The following is a 16,520-nucleotide window of genomic DNA, read 5'->3' as shown; positions in this document are numbered from 1 at the left end:
GCCGCAGTGTGTTGGAGAGAGAGAATATATAAAAGCCCTGAGCGATTACATTTACTACAATGTCTTGATACAGTTTTGTATGTCACGTGTGACTACAACTGCAATAGTTTGGTTGACTTTTTTATGGAGTTGTTGAGTACGTGCATTATATCAAGCAGATTATATTTACGCCACTCAAACGCAAAGTTCAGTGTCGGGTTGCCTGCAAAGTGAAAAGTGGTTTAATTTAAGTATGATTTAAATCACTGTGAATTATACTAATTAGTTAACTCTTTACGATTGTAATTATAGGTTTGACCAATATTATTTCCCCATAGAGCGCAGGCGGCTGAATGAAGAGAGCTCCACTTAGTATACTGTGAGACTGTGTTCACATCGAGGCCTTCAAATGTCTCGTTTGACGAGGTTTAGTTGGAGAAAAGCAGTTTTATAAACACCTCATTCTAATGACATAATGAATGACCAGGAGCGTGTTGCAGATAAAGAGAAAAGAACAAGCCAAACAGGATGATGTTTCTGTATTTGTAAACAGTCCAATGAGGCAGTAATGAAATAATGACAAATGCATGCTGTAATTTCTCTAAGGTCAGATGGGAATAGAGCCGAACGAGATAACAAAGGACGACTCGAGGCCATGCAGCTCCTGCCAAACACTTCTGGCCAACAAACTGGCTTCACAGACGAAAAAAAGAAAGAAAAGAAAAGACTGACCTGGCTGCTCTGTGGGCTGGACGGGTCGTATGACGGCACGTAGCTCTTGAGGGGATCAGCTGGGTTGAGGTGGGGCGGGTAGCGGATGGTGGTGTGCGAGAAGTAGGGCGACGGCGCCGGGGGCAAGATAGCCGAGGCCGAGAACTGCAGGGGCGAGTGCGGAGGGGGGCTCCTCGTCGATATAACTGCAGAGACAGACAGAAGAGATGGAGTTAAGATAAAGCGATCATCATTGATTTGAGAGGGTGAATTAAGTATCCACGTAGATTTCTTCGACTGCGTTTATGAGGGAAGAAAGTCGATGACAGCTCCAGATTTAGTAAATGAGCCTCAGCAGTAACTCACCACTGTGTCCTACACCTGTTAGGCCTGGGTGATGAGACTGAGGGAAAGTGCTGAGTCGTGGTGAGGAGTCCTGCGGGGAGGTGGGGCTGAACAGCGGCTTCTCTGGCTTCTTCATGGTGGGAGAGGACATGTCTGCTGATGGGAAACACACACACAAGGACGCACAACACATGAATACACGCTCAAGGTCGGATCATCTGTACACGTCTGATTATTACAACAAGTTGTAAAAGTCTTGTGGGAGAAACATTGAAGTGGAATATGTCTAAATGTCTGTTTAACATCGTCTTACGGGAGAATTGAATAAAATGACTTCACTGCTGCACAAAAATAAACATTGCAACTTTTTGTTTTTTACCAGAAGCTCTGGAAGTGCTGCAGAAAATTCATCAAAACATTTCCCTCCAGTTTCCACTAATGCTTCCATTTCTCACGAATGAAAGGAATGAAGCGCCGCCCTGTCTTCAGCGAACGCAGGAGACAATGAGAAATGTATTTTTGCAAAATACAGAATCATTACAAATCGCCGGACATCCCCAAGAAATGTGAGTCGTGTGTAAAATGTGCTTTTGTCGTGTGTGAGCAGTTAAATCCAGAGATCTGATGCACGGTTGTAAAGCAGCCTGTCGCTCAAATAGGATTTAAGAATTTCAAGACCCTCACGTAATCTCAAATAGAACATTACACTGTAACATCTGCTCGCCGCGGCCTCACACGCTGTCTGACAAGCGACTGTGACTCCCATGAATAATCCCGCCGGCAGAAGAACACATGACATTTGTTTAGAGCATTTGTGCAGTTCTATAAACTGAAAGTCTGCGCACAAACTCTTTACAACTTGCTTATTATTGCTGTGCCACACTTCCATGAGCTATGTTCTGCTGTCACGGCTGCGCGGTTTTCAATTTTAAAGTGGTGAGACACAGAGTCTGAGGAGAACGTGATAACAAATAGATGCGAGAGGCAACGGCCTGTGTCTGCTCCTCTTATGAACATTCATCAAGTGCTTTTCTGCTCTGTCACAGATTCTTGAGGTGTACCACTTTTAAATCATCTCTTTCCCTCCCAAAATAAGCTAAATAAACGCCGTTGCTGAGAGATTTGTATTAAGCGCCCTCTCACCTCCCACCGCAGGGAAGGATCCACCCGAGTGACGGGAAGAGTCTCGTCTCCAGAGAAGGAGAGCGACAAAAGGTGGCTGGAATTCAGGGGGATTTCCCAGACTGAGGTTGCAAGAGGATACAGGCTTAAGTGCTTTCATTTCTCTGTCAGAGGGAGAAATACCTTCGAGACGATTGATATCACTGCTGCATGTTGCCATGAACAAGAAGGAAATGTTTTCTACACTTTAAATAGTTTAAATAAAAAGTGTGCATTTACACCAGACTAGTGGACATTTTATATTAAACGGCTGAATGTGTACAAAGTCTTATTTGGTGCCGAGAATCCATTTCTTCCTCTACATGGAGAGGCTTTGTGGAACGACAACCATGTGCGAGAAGTGACCACTTGGCACTTGGAGGCCTCATATGGGTTTCATATCACTCCACTTCTCATTTATTCTCTCCTGACAGAATAATGGACGTCTTTGGAGAGTTTCGTACCCACTGCTTTCCCTTCCTCCTCGCCCCAGAGCGTCTTTACGCAGAGCTCTGCTCCCAGGCCTCATGCTACATTATGGTGTACCCACATTGGGCTGTGGATGAATCCCAGCAGAGATGTGTCTCTCAGCCTTCCTACTTATTATATTGAAAACAAAAAGACTAAAACAAGGAGCTAACAAAAAGTTTCCTACTTGGTTGAAATGCAGGGGCAGTGCAGGCAGCAGAGTGTGGAGGGGAGTCAGCAGAGAGCGAGAATGATCCGGAAACACGGGACAGTGAGGCCTTAATTAAAAGGGTGACGGGCTCTGCTCTGCACCAGGAGACAACGTAATGAGACATGCGAGCGGTCCCGCGAGGATCTGGCTTTCTCTCTCTCTCACATGCAGAACAGCTTCTTTCTCTGCATCTCCACCTTTTCTTTCTTCTCCAGATCCAGTAAGCCCTGCGTATGAGCTCATTAGGTGAGCTTTATTTCTTAATTCCCTTCTTACTCGTCCTGTGCCTTAAAGTTGGTGTCAAAACTGCACGAATGGGGAATTTCTCTAAAGTTCAGCCAAGATGTATAGCCTGACTTCCTGACGAGACGCCATCTGACATGTTTGCCCTGCGGATCTAAAAGCTCTACATGAGGTTTATAAATAGGGATTTCTCTATAAAAGCCACTCACAAGGTGTTTCAGGTGTCAGTGTATGACTCAAACTACAACAACTTGCACTTGTATCAAAGTTAAACTCATATTATAAAGTGTATCAGTAATGAAAATAACCCGAGTGCTCTTGTTTTTTAGAGACCAAGTGTTGAATTTCAGCTGGAACAGTTTGTTCTCATGGCGGACCCTCTGTGTTGTGGGATCCAATGTTTTCTTTGTGTAAGCGACAGGTGCAAGAGAACACAGATTTACATTCAGACAGCGGTTCAAATGGGTTTAAACATTTATGCGAGCGCCGATGCCTGGGGCTATCTCTGTCATGGTATGTATTTTAGGAGGGTTGAATGGGTTCATGTGCAGAGAAACCAGATGCAGTTCATCCGCAGTGAAAGGGGGGGATGATGTACAGTAGCTTATGACAAGGCCGAGAGTTAAAGAGAGTTCAGCGGCTGTTAAAAGACAACGCGAGGTGTTCGCTTTGATCAGATCTATTTGCATGCAATGAGGGTGAGTAATGCTTTCCTATCCGTCCTTAAGTTCTGTCAACATGCTGCCGTGCACACTGTGGTCGCACAAGGGCTGTTCCCCCGACTGAATATGTGTGTAAGTGTATGCATGTGACGGAGCCTGCTGAGCCTCCTATAGGTAAATATAGCTCAAATAGAAAGATCACCTCCGTCTCTATCGTGCCAGTTTGCCCGACTGCTGGCTGGCGAGCTGGGTGACGAGTAGAAGTCGGGTCCCGTCGGGCTGGTGTCCATGTTCTCCTCCATGTTGACGGTTTTGGGCCTTTTGCTGTGGGACAAGGAGAAGTTAATGACTTCTAAGATGGCATTTGTTTCAGTGGCGTGTGGTGCATAAAATACATATTTTGATGAAAAATAAAAACAATTCAGTTGTTAGTCTATAATAAAAACATGTATACTAAATATATAACATACAATGTCACTGCTATGTCATTATAAAAGCTCTTTTTTTTCCCCAACTCCTAACAAGCGTTGTTGTTGTAACCTCCACTGACCTGCCAGGAGGGGAGGACAGGGAGCGGTGCAGCCCCACGCTGGAGTTCAGGTCGTGGTAGTAGGGCTGGGTGGGCATGTCGGCCATGGAGAAGTTCACCGCAGCACCGTGGATGATGGGCACTGCAGAGGACACAGGAAACAAAGAGTCAATCACTCTGTAATCACTGCAAAGAAGCACTTCAATGTCCGCAGTGTTGTCAGACTGAGTGCTGCGTCTTTCCCTATCCCCGCATCTAGAGACGCATAATTAATTGCACAATAGCTTGACTGACTGTTATTGACGCTTTGTGTTTAGAGGCTATGTATCAAATTAAGCGCTCCCTATTCACATTTAACTGTCTGACCATCACACGCATTTCTGCTGAGCACTCTGTTTAACAAGTCACTGCGTCCCAAAGCAAGAGAGAACATCTTCACAACAAAGTTTACTGTACAGACGCATCTCTCTATTTTATCTAATGCCTCCTCGACTAAAGAAATCCTTAATCGACTAACACTCATACGATTAGTTGATTTAGATGGGCAGATCTGTGAAACTGAGTTTCCCCACAAAGAATCCTGCTAAAGCTTTAAATCTAGTTTAAAACTGTTCTTGGAAATAAATCATTCAGCATGAAAAAAGCATGAACATATGATTCATCGACTAAAGAAGAGGGGGCAGCCCTAATTTTATTATTATTATTAACATTATTAACAATAATAATAATTATTCATGTGTGGCACGAAGAGGAAACATTTCATTTAAAGCAGTAAGAGTATATGTTGCAGCTCATTCTTCACTCTTCCTCTATGACACTGAATATCTTTGATCATCGACATTTCTCAATATGTTTTCTGACATTTTACAGACTAATCAATTAATGGAGAAAGTATTGGACAGCTGCAGCCCTGATCAAAAGCTGGATGAGCTCATGAACATGTTCTCCTCTTCTCTTCGCTCCAACATAACACTCAGCAGTTTCCCTGTACAGTGATTTACAGAGGTGAAGGTGTTGTTTTCCTCACTGCGGTCAAGGTGAGGGATATTGTTTCAAGGGAGGCCGGGCCTGTGTTTACAGAACAAAAGGAGTTCACCACCCATCCTCTCCCTCTGTGTGTCTCTGTTCAGTGTGTGGCCCGCAGCTCGAGCGGTTGGTTGGTTAGGAGTCGATGAGAGGATGGAGTGTGTGGCCTCGTCTGTTGTGGTCTGAGGTTCACCACTGGCACGATCCCTCCGCCAGCCTCCGCCCTGGCAGCCCACTGTAGTCCTGGCAGAGGCCCCTACCCGCTGCTACCCATACCAAGCTGTCTGTGGAGGAATGCATCCGGTCCGAGGACGCTGAATACAAGACCATTGTTTTTTTTTGTTTTTTCCATTCATGGCTGAGGAGAGGACACCCCCAACCATCTCTGCCTGTGCTGCGTTCTCTCTTTTGGCTCAACACAATATTTGCGATGCCACTTGGCTGCCCTGCTTTGACTTTTCAAGCTAAAAGAAGATAGTAAATGAGACAATGATGCTGCAGATTACCTCATCTTACTGTATAAGGGGAGAATGTGCTGTTTTCACAAATTTGCCTGTGGTCGTCCACACTCTGTGTTGGCAAAGTATCTTTACGCTTGCAGTCGAGGCTCCTGTTGCATTAATGAGTGTCCTCGTCCAACTGCTGGATTGCAAGTCAGCCTTGAACTGCGCAGCTCCCTTTGATGGACTTCAAAGAATGTCTCGACGGCCTGGAGAGTCGGGAGAGACGCGCGATGACGGACGAGCGGCTGCTTAGATATCTTCCCAGGGAGTGACCGGCTGAGTGAGTGACAATTCCTGTGTGTCCGTCGACCTTTTTAAAATTCCAGCTCGACTTCAGTCAGCTTTAGAGAAACAGGGGCTCGGTCACATGAGAGCAAACACGCCAGCGCAGCGGCCATCTGGTCAGGGGGTAAATTAAACACTAAACAAAAACACAGCCTTTCAAAGGATATTCAGTCTCTGAGCATCGGAGAGAGTAGGGTTCCGCCTTTCAGAGCATGATGTATGAGACAGTTAAGACAACCTGGTCCATGCTCCGACATCAGAAACACTTTGATACAGCAGGTAAACAGAAACCAAGGTCAGCTTTGAATAGTGTTGTTGTCCAGCCATAAACACGTGAATGGACAAAACACAGTCAGGTTTTCTTTAATCAATTTTGAGGACTTTACATGTAAAAATCCTAATTTTGAAGGTTGAAGGGTATGAGAATAGGAATTATACAGCCTTATTTATAGACTGAGCTAATCGACTAATCGTTTGGTGTATAAAATGTAAAAGAAATTGAAAATAATCTGAATTCCCCAGAACCAAAGTTTGCATATTCAGATTGCTTCTTTTGTTAATCAATTATCAAAATAGTTGCCAATTAACTTTCTGCAGATTGACATAGTTTAAGCCTGAGTGGAAAGTAGTTCCCACGTGAACCCGCATCGTTTCTGTCCAAGCCCGACCCGAGCCTGAACCACGGCAGAAGTTTTGGGCCCAATTAAAATGATTAAACAATATATATTTATACATTTGTGACACCGACAGGCCCCTTCTATGCCATTGCCATAAATATTAAATAGAGATTGTAAAACATTTCTGTGATTAATGCGGAGTCTGGTCAATATTTAAATTATACATATCAGCAGGTTATTGATTATAGCCCGAAGCGTCCTGCACTGGAGTCTGTGTTCGGTATGCGAGCAAATGACACTATAACTATAAAGTTCAGTGTTCCTGAACATACCACGGGACTGGAATAGACTACAACACACACACAGGTATGTCTCTTTTAAACACAGGTTATCGGGGGTGACTGGAGTCTTTGTGCGCCGCAGGCATGTTCAGTACAGGAAAGCGGCGCCTGGAGGTGCCTCAGTTCATCAGAGGCGAGAGGACTGCTGGTAGAACAACCGTCAGCGGCTCTGCGGAGGGTGGACATGTCTGTACAGATGCACACAGGCTCATACAGACGGCTGTGGAGTCAACCGACTGGCCAAACTGGATTTACCACTCCACACTTGTGTGTTGGATCTCAGTACAGTTACAGTGGAAGGGATTTGTAGAAAAGCTGTGAGCTACATATTCTGTGTGTATTTAGATTCTTCTTTACACCTTCAGTCTGCAGTTGAGCAAAGGGATAGATATTTAAAGGAGTTCTCCCTTACCTGATTAGACCTCTGCTCAGGGCCGTGTGGGCGTGTACAGACTGCGATTGATTGACAGCTCCCTGACTCACATTATCTAAGTTGCACCTGTTAGGGCAGGGAAACTCACACCTTCAACATTCTTGTCAGTACACAGACTTTGTTCTGCTTCTATGACTCCCAGCTCTCGTAGCTCCGCCCAGCTTTAATGTGAGCAAAGGTCAAATCAGTGATAAGTGACAGAAGACCTGAAAACACCCGTGTGTGTGTGTGTGTGTGTGTGTGTGTGTGTGTGTGTGTGTGTGTGTGTGTGTGTGTGTGTGTGTGTGTGTATGTGTGTGTGTGCGTGCATGGTGCAGAACATGAGACTATAACGGCTACTGTGTGTACTCACTTCTGGACACTCGCACCAGCTCTGCAACACTGAAGACTCCTGATTTGATGAAGCTGTCCTCCAGGTAGACTGTAGACACAGAGACAAAGATCATGCAGTCATTATTACAGCACACCAAGTGAAATATGGACATTAAAACATGATGATTTCCCCTCAATTACACATATTTCACATCATATGAGTGTTAGTCGACCGAGTATTTCTTCAGCCGAGGACTTCCATACTTCCAACCATTCTCAAACACTCTTCAGGTAGTAATCTCTCTAGCTTTTATTATTTATATATAACCCTTTATATTTAGAAACTGAACATAAGATCTGACTGAGATGAGGTCATCAATTAGTCACAGACAAATCATCACACAGGGAATCAGGCACCTCCTGTAGCACTTCATCCTTCTGTAGTCGAAGGGTCTAAGTCCTCTTTATTTAATCCTATTTCCATAAGATTTTAAGTGTTTGTTTTTCAGATGAAGTGTTTAAACTAACAGCAGCAACCGTGTGCAGCACGACGGTAAAGAGTGACAGGTGTGTGAGGAGGAGGAGGAGGAAGGACATGGCGAGCGAGACGCTGAGACGCAGGCGGCGCCTATTTCACCAAATACACAAGCAAACCGTAATAAGTGTCAGTATTGACAACGTTATGCTAAAATACAATATCACACAAGAAATATCCACATTAAAGATCCAGTTATTGCAGTATTTATATTACAGATTGTAATATAAAAATAGGTCATGTACATTTTGGAAGAACAATGAAGTTGTTTCGATTGTTCTCCTGCTTTCAAAAAACCTTTTTCCCCCCAAATAAAGACCAGTTTGTTGCGTCCTGTATGACCAGTGACTCTAACCAGAGGCTGCAAGTCAAGTTAGTGACACCCAAATCACTCCGGCTCGGCTTTGATGCAATGCCAAAGGCACTCGAGCCGTTCCAGAAAGATAGGCGGGCGGCTCGATTGGCACCTCCAATGACTAATGCCTCCAGTGAGCCAACGGCTCTTGCGAGGAACTGTGCCACTGCAGAGGGCCTCCAAGCCCTGAGTCATTGGCTCGCTAACATGTTTTCCTTGGCACCTGCGTCTGCAGAACCTGCTCTTGAGGTAGACAACCAATTACAATTCTCAAACTATTTTCATTCCAATATTGTGACGGCAGAGCGCAGGTCAGTCCGGGGGAACAACAGCAGCGCTGTGAGAGAATATTCTCTACAGCTGGCTCAACATGACACGCCGCTACCAGCCAAAGGTGCAATCTGCTGTAACGTGTTCACTCCACGTCTTTAGTGCCTCGGTCCGTGTTGGATGTTGCCACTACGATGATGACGGTTCAAATTTAATCATCCAAGTTAATTGTATTCCTCCGCGCTCCATGCAAAGTTAAAACTACACCCTCAGCCAGTCATGAAGAAGTGGAAAAAGTTTTTAATAATTATTCACAACAAGTTTGGTTTCTGTAGTTTGTTCTGATTTTCCCTTTTATGCAGATTAATTCCCTTTTAAAATCCTGCAGAGCTGGAAATCAGTTTTAATCTAGTTGACATTGGATCACATGGGACACAAGACATCACATGCACCTCAGGTAGTACAGTACAGGTTCTTTAAGTGTATTTTTACAGTAAGGGCTTTGCTATTTTGACTGTAATCCACTGAGTTCCCAGTAGATCAACATTATTTAAATAGGTACGTAGAGTGCTTAGGGCCAGCTGCAGAGGAACAATAGAGCGATGACAGGAGGGAGGAGGACTGGTACTGTACATACCTGGAAGAGGGTTCTTGCCTTGCTCATTGTTACTGGGACTTCCTGATTGCCGCGAGTCTGCAAACACACAGAGAGATGGGAGGGGGGGGGGGGGGGGGGGCTTAGTATAGCACGAGGACAAAAACATGCCATCTTACTGAAACACGGTTCTCATGTCAACATTAATTATTACCAGCAAAGATAACCTGGTGGCCGGGTGTTATTTGATCTATTAGCGCTCTGGTTTACAGTTTGTCTCACACCTTTGGTCGACTAAAAGATTACTGAGGTGGTTTGAAATGAAGAAATAACAACATAATAAGTGCATTTCAGGACTTTGTGGGCACCTTAATGCTTTTCCTTATCGGCCGTGAAGGCGAGCACTCCCGCTGTTCATCAAACAAGACAGTTTGCATTGTTATCATTAATGGGACGGCAAAAAGATCTCTGTCTGACACTGGATAGCCGAAAAGTTTTTACCGGCAGACCTCTGGGTAATTTTTCAAAGGGGCCGAGGGAGTGATGGGGGGGGGGGGGGGGGATACAGAATGTGTTCGGTCCTGCTGTGCATGGTACGAGCACAGAACAAAACGTGGAGAGGACAGGAGGGGCGTGGAAATACAAGGAAACATGAGTGGAATTCTTTCCACCGGCTACAGTGCGTAGGCTTTGGTATGAGAAGGCCCGGACTGACGTCTTGTTTCTCAGCAGTTCCTGCTCAATCATGCAATATAGTGCCAAACAGTGAGTGGACCCCCAAAATGATCCAAACTGGCCAAAACTCACACAGAGCCAACGAGAACGAGAACCAGCATGGAGATTATCATCTCTGTCTTTAACACGAGAGAGCCGCGACAAGTAGCCGGAGAAAGTGAACTCAGATACCCTCGCCTTGCAACAACACCCCTTTTCCTGCCGCAGCTCTCATGAGCTGTGTTACAGAGGCAACGGAGGGAAGGAAAGAGAAGGGGGGGTGGAGGAGAAGGAGGAAAAAAAGTTGAAAGATTTATCCCTTACTTGTTCTCTCTCTGTGTCTCTCTCCCTCTCTCTCTTGTTCCCCCTCTCCTAAATTTGACTATTAAACAGCACTGCAAAAACAGAATGTTCTTGGCCGGAGCTCAACAATGACAAAGTAGGGAGGGAACAGGACCATACGTTAAGGAAAAATCCCCTCTTCTCACTATGCTTAGCCCTAAAAACATACGAGTAAAGTAAAGTCAAGTTACGGTCTCACAATACATCCTGAGAACGTAAACACATGAAGACTTTCTCATGTAGATCTGTTAATCGGTTATTTCAATGTTGATCTTTCTGAGGGTGGCGCTGTAAATGTGTTGATCAAAACCCCAACAATATTACATTATATACAAAGGGAAAAAAGCAAATCTTCAAATTTCAGAAGTTGGAACGACAAAATGATTGATCTTTGATAAATCTCCCCAACAACTAATCAATTATTTAAATTGTTGAAGATTAAGTTTCAGTTAATCACGTGAGGAATAGAAGCTGTTGACTCCTGAACAACATGTTCAAGTCTGCTCTCTGCAAACTTTGCCTTGCACCAATAAGCAGCCAGTCCCTTAAGTTGCCCCTCACACACACACACACACACACACACACACACGCACACACACACAGTGTGTAAAGCAGCTTTTGTGGGCGCGCTGAGGTTTGTGTGGATTTGGCACAGCACATGTCCATAAAGTGATTGCAGGGAGCTCAGTGGCCTTGTCTCCTGTAGCCCCCCCCCCCCGCGCGCACCCGCACCCGCCCCCACCATGCCACTTTGCGAGTCATCCATCAGTCTCGTTACGACTGCCAAGTCTACGCTCGCGCCCTGAGAACTGCTGAGAGGGGAAGAAACGGGCCAGGAGAGAGAAAAGAGCACCAGAGAATGGAGATGAGGTAAACGCTGCAAAAGGTGGCAAGGGGAGAGGAGCGAGGAGGTGGAGGTGGGAGAGGTTCGTTTAGATCGCATCAGAGTTTTGTGTTTTTGGTTTGGTTTTTTTCCTTCCACGAGGGCTGACATGACAAAAAGAGCAGATGGTGGTGGCAATTAGAGATCCCAGGCAGCATCTTCCAGCATGAGGCCCCACTGTAGCACCAGGAGAGACCACCTGGATGACTCAAGGTGGGATGCAAGCATATGGCGCATCTGCCAGGCCTGCACCGGAGCTGGGAACACCTCCCCCATTGCATTACATTTTACCTTTGACCCGAGAAGGGCAGCTTCACGCTCCTTTATCTTCTTTCAGCGTGATTACATTGTTTAGAAAGGTGCTTGAACATTCGTCAGGCTGCAAGCGTGCCGATTATATCTACTGAACACTTTATTGTACATCACTTTTATCCCTCAACAGGTACTTAGATAAAGCCTCAGGTTTACAGCATAGACAGATCATTCTGGCGTATAAAGGTTGGCTTTAAGTTCACATAAATCGCCTGTGAATTAAAATAAAAAGCCGTTCAGAAAGTGACTGAAATAAAGTAAAGAAGTGGGATATTTGCAGCCTGGTATCTGTATCTAAAAAGGTGTCCTGTGCAGAGCCCCAGCCAATCCGATAGTCTTCAAATAAACAGTAGTGTAACCTGTAAATAAACAGTTGCGGTCGAGGAGGCTGGGCTTTGCCCTGGGAGCTTGGCAGGCCTAGATCACAGGGCCAGACACCACACACACACACACACTCACACACACACACACACACACACACACACATAAACACGCACGTACACACAGCCCTTTTTCAAACAACATTTCTTGGCACCCTCCGTCCCTGCCACTTGTTTAAATAAACAAACCGATTCATGAAGGAAGTGAAAAAACAGTACCGCGTATGAATCAGATGATTTGCTGTTACTCAGCAAGAAATAAAAGCACCGAAAAAAGTAGCAGAGAGGGCTTGTGGGTATTTTGTCCACAAGTTCTTACACCTTCTTGTCCGGTGGGATACTTATCATACCACTGTAACGATTAGGGCAATTAGGGATAATAGCAACAGAAATCTGGCTCTGCAAGTAAGTTTCTCAGCGCTTGTGAGGTTCCTCCACCCCCAAGTGTGTTACTCGCCTGGATTTTATAATCACTAAAACACTCGCACACACTCTCCCTAAAACACCCTCTCATTTTTTGGCATCGTACCCATTCTGTTCCCACTAAATTGAGGAACACACATGCACATACACACACAGCATGGATTAAATTAGCCACATAGTTTGGGAAACTTTCTTTTTTTTTCCCTGACAGTGGCGGTGCACGTTTCCTCGCCCGCAAACACTTGCAGACACGTTCAGATATCTTGCACAAAAAAACAGCGTTCCCGTGCGACACGCACACACTGCAGATGCATACCACTGTCGACATTTCAGGAGGAGAAGCCTGTCTGGCAGCCATTTTATGCCGAGCGGGGTTCTGTGCACATGTATAGCACTCTGGCTGCCAGAGGCATGGGTCCCGAGCCAAGATGCATTTCAGCAGCCTAGGGAGGCGAGGGGGGGAGTGTGGAGGAGAGGTGGAGAGGGGTGGACTCCCGGAGAAGTAGGGAAACAGAGAGAGGGAGAAAATATCGACCTAATTACGGAGCAGCTCCAATGTGTAATGTTTCGACAATACAGCTGCTCCTGAGTAAATATTTGATGTGGTCGAGCAGACTTTCTGCTCAGTGTCCCCGTGCTTTTCTTTCCCTTCTTGCTGCAGGAGACCAGTTTGTTCTTGCTTGGAAATGCACACACACAAAATATGTGTGTGAAGCACAGGGTCATGCAAGTCTTGACAGTAAATGACTGTACATGTGCCGGTACGGAATGTATGTGTGTGTGTGTGTGTGTGTGTGTGTGTGTGTGTGTGTGTGTGTGTGTACTTTGTCCCGTGTCCTCCTCTGCTCCTGGTTTCTATCATTCACAGCTTCGGCGATGACCTCACACTACTCGGGCTGGCTTCCAGCAGCCGGCAGAACTGGCTCTCTCCTCCAAATCTCTTTCTTTCTTGTCCTCGCTATCTGTCTATCGCTGTCCCTGTGCATGAAACAGTATCCTTCCTCTATTGTATCTTTTCATACGCACCTCTGTCTATATCTACTATTCAGTGTGTACGTGGGGATATCATCTTATCAAGTGCACACTATATCATTTTTTCACCGCTCATATCTCCTGTTTTTTTAACACTTATCTCTTTTTTTTCTCTCTCCATGTGCCGGCGCTCTCCCCCCTTTGCCGCGTTTTTTTATATTAATGCCCTCTCTCTCTCTCTTTTTCTGTTTCTATCTCTTTGTCTCTTCATTTCTCTCTTCTCTTCCTCCCTCGCGCTTTGTTGTCTAAACAAAGTGGCCTTTATCAGGATGAGCTGCAACCCAAACAAGCCAAACAAAAGATATGGGCGAGGAAATCTGCCCGCAGAAGAGGGAGGATCTTATCGTGCCAGCCATTGTGTGCCAGCCTGCCAACTGGCGATGCCCCCCGCCGCCGACCCCTCCCCGCGCACACACACACACACACACACACACACACAAGCCAAATCCTGGCACCTCAGCATCCCCACCAACCAACCCGGACTAACGCATGGCATTCTAAAGGGCTGGCACCTGACCTGGCTGAAAGGAAAGTGATATTGACGTAGGGGATGAAGGGAAGATAAATGTTGCGACGCCATCTTGGGGTGGCATCGTCTCACCAGGAAGATGAGCATTGGCAGTAAAACTACAAATGTAATGCGGAGCGACTTCCTGGGTGTTGAACTTCAAGTATAGCACCAAATATGCATTTTTACCTCTCTTGCGACCTCTTCCATGCATTATTGTTGGATTCATTGTCAGTGATATTCCTGCACAGACAGAAATACATAGTATTGTATTCCCTAAACGATGACTCCCCCAACAGTGCATGTTCACTGTGTGACACTGTAATCATTATCTCATAATTGGAACAAGGCAAGCATTTCTTATTGGCTTAAAAGAGCACCTGGTAATCCGGAGAGCTACCCTATCGAATGACTGCCACTGACGGGGAATGCAGGTACAGTAGGATGAGTTACACACACATGCAGACACACAGACGTACACTCTCAGACGAAAGCGAGAGAAAGGCAGATAGAAAGTGAGAGGGGCAAAGTTGAAACGTCTGTGAGAACAATGACATTTTGCCTTCTTTTCTCCAAGCCAGACACCACAGACTTGTTCAATAGAGCAGGAGGGGACACACACACACACACACACGCACACACACACACACACACACACAGACACACACACAGTAGGACTGTCAGGGTTTTGAGACTTATGGAATCAAGTGGGATCCCAGCCCAGACAAGAACAATGAGAAGCCATACAGTGTATGTGTGTGTGGTTGACTGTGTGTGACCCAGCTCACTTGTATCTCTCTGTGTGCGTGTGTGAGCATTGCCACCTCGGTGTGTATGTGCGCGTGTATCATCAGTGTGTGTTTGTTTCTAATCGGTGCATACTAATGCCGGTGAAGAGCGGGCCCTCTTATTCTCCGCCGAGTCTCTGTGCCTTCTCCTCAGTAAACTCTCACGGCAGTGAAAAGAGGAGAGCATTTTAACCGAGCCGGGAGGACAACAGGCTCCTCATTGAGGTCACCAAACAGTGTGGACGGGGAGGGAGCGCATTCAGTGGCGAGTGGGCCTTGAACAAGGGACTGAATGGGCTGACGGATCATTAGCCACACCGGCCCGGGAGAGGAGAAGGAAGAACCTGGCAAGCACAAAAGGATACACAGCCACAAAACCAAGAATGCAGATGAGGGTTAACCCATCTAAATTCAACTTCCCCACCTTTTAATTTGTGAAATAAAGTTTACCCACCTCTACACGGACGCATATACCGTGCATACAAACACAAAATCAAAAGCAGCTCAGAATGCTTGCTCTATAAAGCTGCATTAGGCGTGCACACACATTCACAGGCTGACATACTGTATATGCATGCACACACCCAGCGTCCTGCAGCGGGATGATCTGTGCTGTACATGTGCGATGCAGTCAGCGGCCGAGCATAGACAAACTACACAACACAACGCGACACAGTGGCTCATCTGTCCCATGAAAAATGAGCAGGCTGGCCTCCAGTCAGCACACTGCGGCCCATTTAATGTTTCCACCTCCTCCCACTCTCTCTCTGTTTGTGCTTTTCTCACAATGTGGCCTTTCCTTTTTTTGTGCTTTTCCTCTTTCTGTATCCCTTTTTATTCTTTCTATTCCTGTCACTTTCCTCTTAGCATGCTGCCCAAACCTTGTATCTGCACCTGGCGCCATCCGTTGCAAGTGTTGCAGATACATCCATATATGATCAGCAACATTCTTTGTGCTGAAACAATCAATTACTGAATCTTCGGGAAATCAATCCCTAACAATGTCGGTGTTTGTTCTTGCAATACCTAATTCTACGCACTTTGCATTTTCAAAGACGATTTTTTATGATGTTTTATTTGACTGTTGCCTCTGTGTTTAGTGTCCTGTAAGTCTGTAACTTGTATGGTGCTGTTACCATCTGATCAGGTCTCTCTTGAGAATGAGACCCTGTCCCTCAATGAGATTTTACCTGTATAGATAAAGGCTAAATTAAAAAAGTATTTTATTATGCAAATGAAACATCTTTCTATTCGTGAGGCTTCACATTAGGCTCTTGGAAATTGTGATGGCCATTTTAGTTTTACAATTTTCTGACATTTTATGGACTAAATAACTAAATAAAAAGATCAACAGATTCACTGATAATGAAAATAATTCTAAGATGTAGGCTCAGTTTACACTTACACAAACCGCATAAATTAGCTGATTTTCCGAAAGTGTGGTCTCATCATTCACAAGTTTAATCAGCGTCAAGTCTAGCCTGTGAGAAAAAAGAACTTTGCATCTGCGTTGAAACAATGGGCCCATCAATGGCCAACCTTGGCATCTTTTTGGTA

The 16,520-nt window shown here is 45.4% G+C and overlaps 1 protein-coding gene across 10 annotated transcripts in view; it reads right to left on the bottom strand.

Annotated features, from left to right (window-relative positions):
- The window catches only part of LOC115023429 (nuclear factor 1 B-type-like), a 57,667-nt gene that overhangs the window by 16,034 nt on the left and 25,113 nt on the right, over positions 1-16,520 (bottom strand). For 4 of the 10 annotated variants that reach the window (XM_029454389.1, XM_029454395.1, XM_029454388.1 and 1 more), the window contains 6 exons: positions 9,624-9,680; positions 7,867-7,935; positions 4,331-4,451; positions 3,983-4,104; positions 1,057-1,191; positions 712-896 (listed from right to left, as the gene is read on the bottom strand). In XM_029454389.1, coding sequence (XP_029310249.1) covers positions 712-896; positions 1,057-1,191; positions 3,983-4,104; positions 4,331-4,451; positions 7,867-7,935; positions 9,624-9,680 — 689 coding nt within the window. The remainder of the gene's footprint in view (positions 1-711; positions 897-1,056; positions 1,192-3,982; positions 4,105-4,330; positions 4,452-7,866; positions 7,936-9,623; positions 9,681-16,520) is intronic. The other 6 variants (XM_029454390.1, XM_029454397.1, XM_029454396.1 and 3 more) reach the window with 3 other exon arrangements.

Source organism: Cottoperca gobio, chromosome 18, assembly GCF_900634415.1.
Source record: "Cottoperca gobio chromosome 18, fCotGob3.1, whole genome shotgun sequence".
In the NCBI taxonomy this organism is placed as follows: domain Eukaryota; kingdom Metazoa; phylum Chordata; class Actinopteri; order Perciformes; family Bovichtidae; genus Cottoperca; species Cottoperca gobio.
The sequence above is the reverse complement of the archived record's forward strand: the minus strand, read 5'-3'. Positions and strand labels throughout refer to the sequence as shown.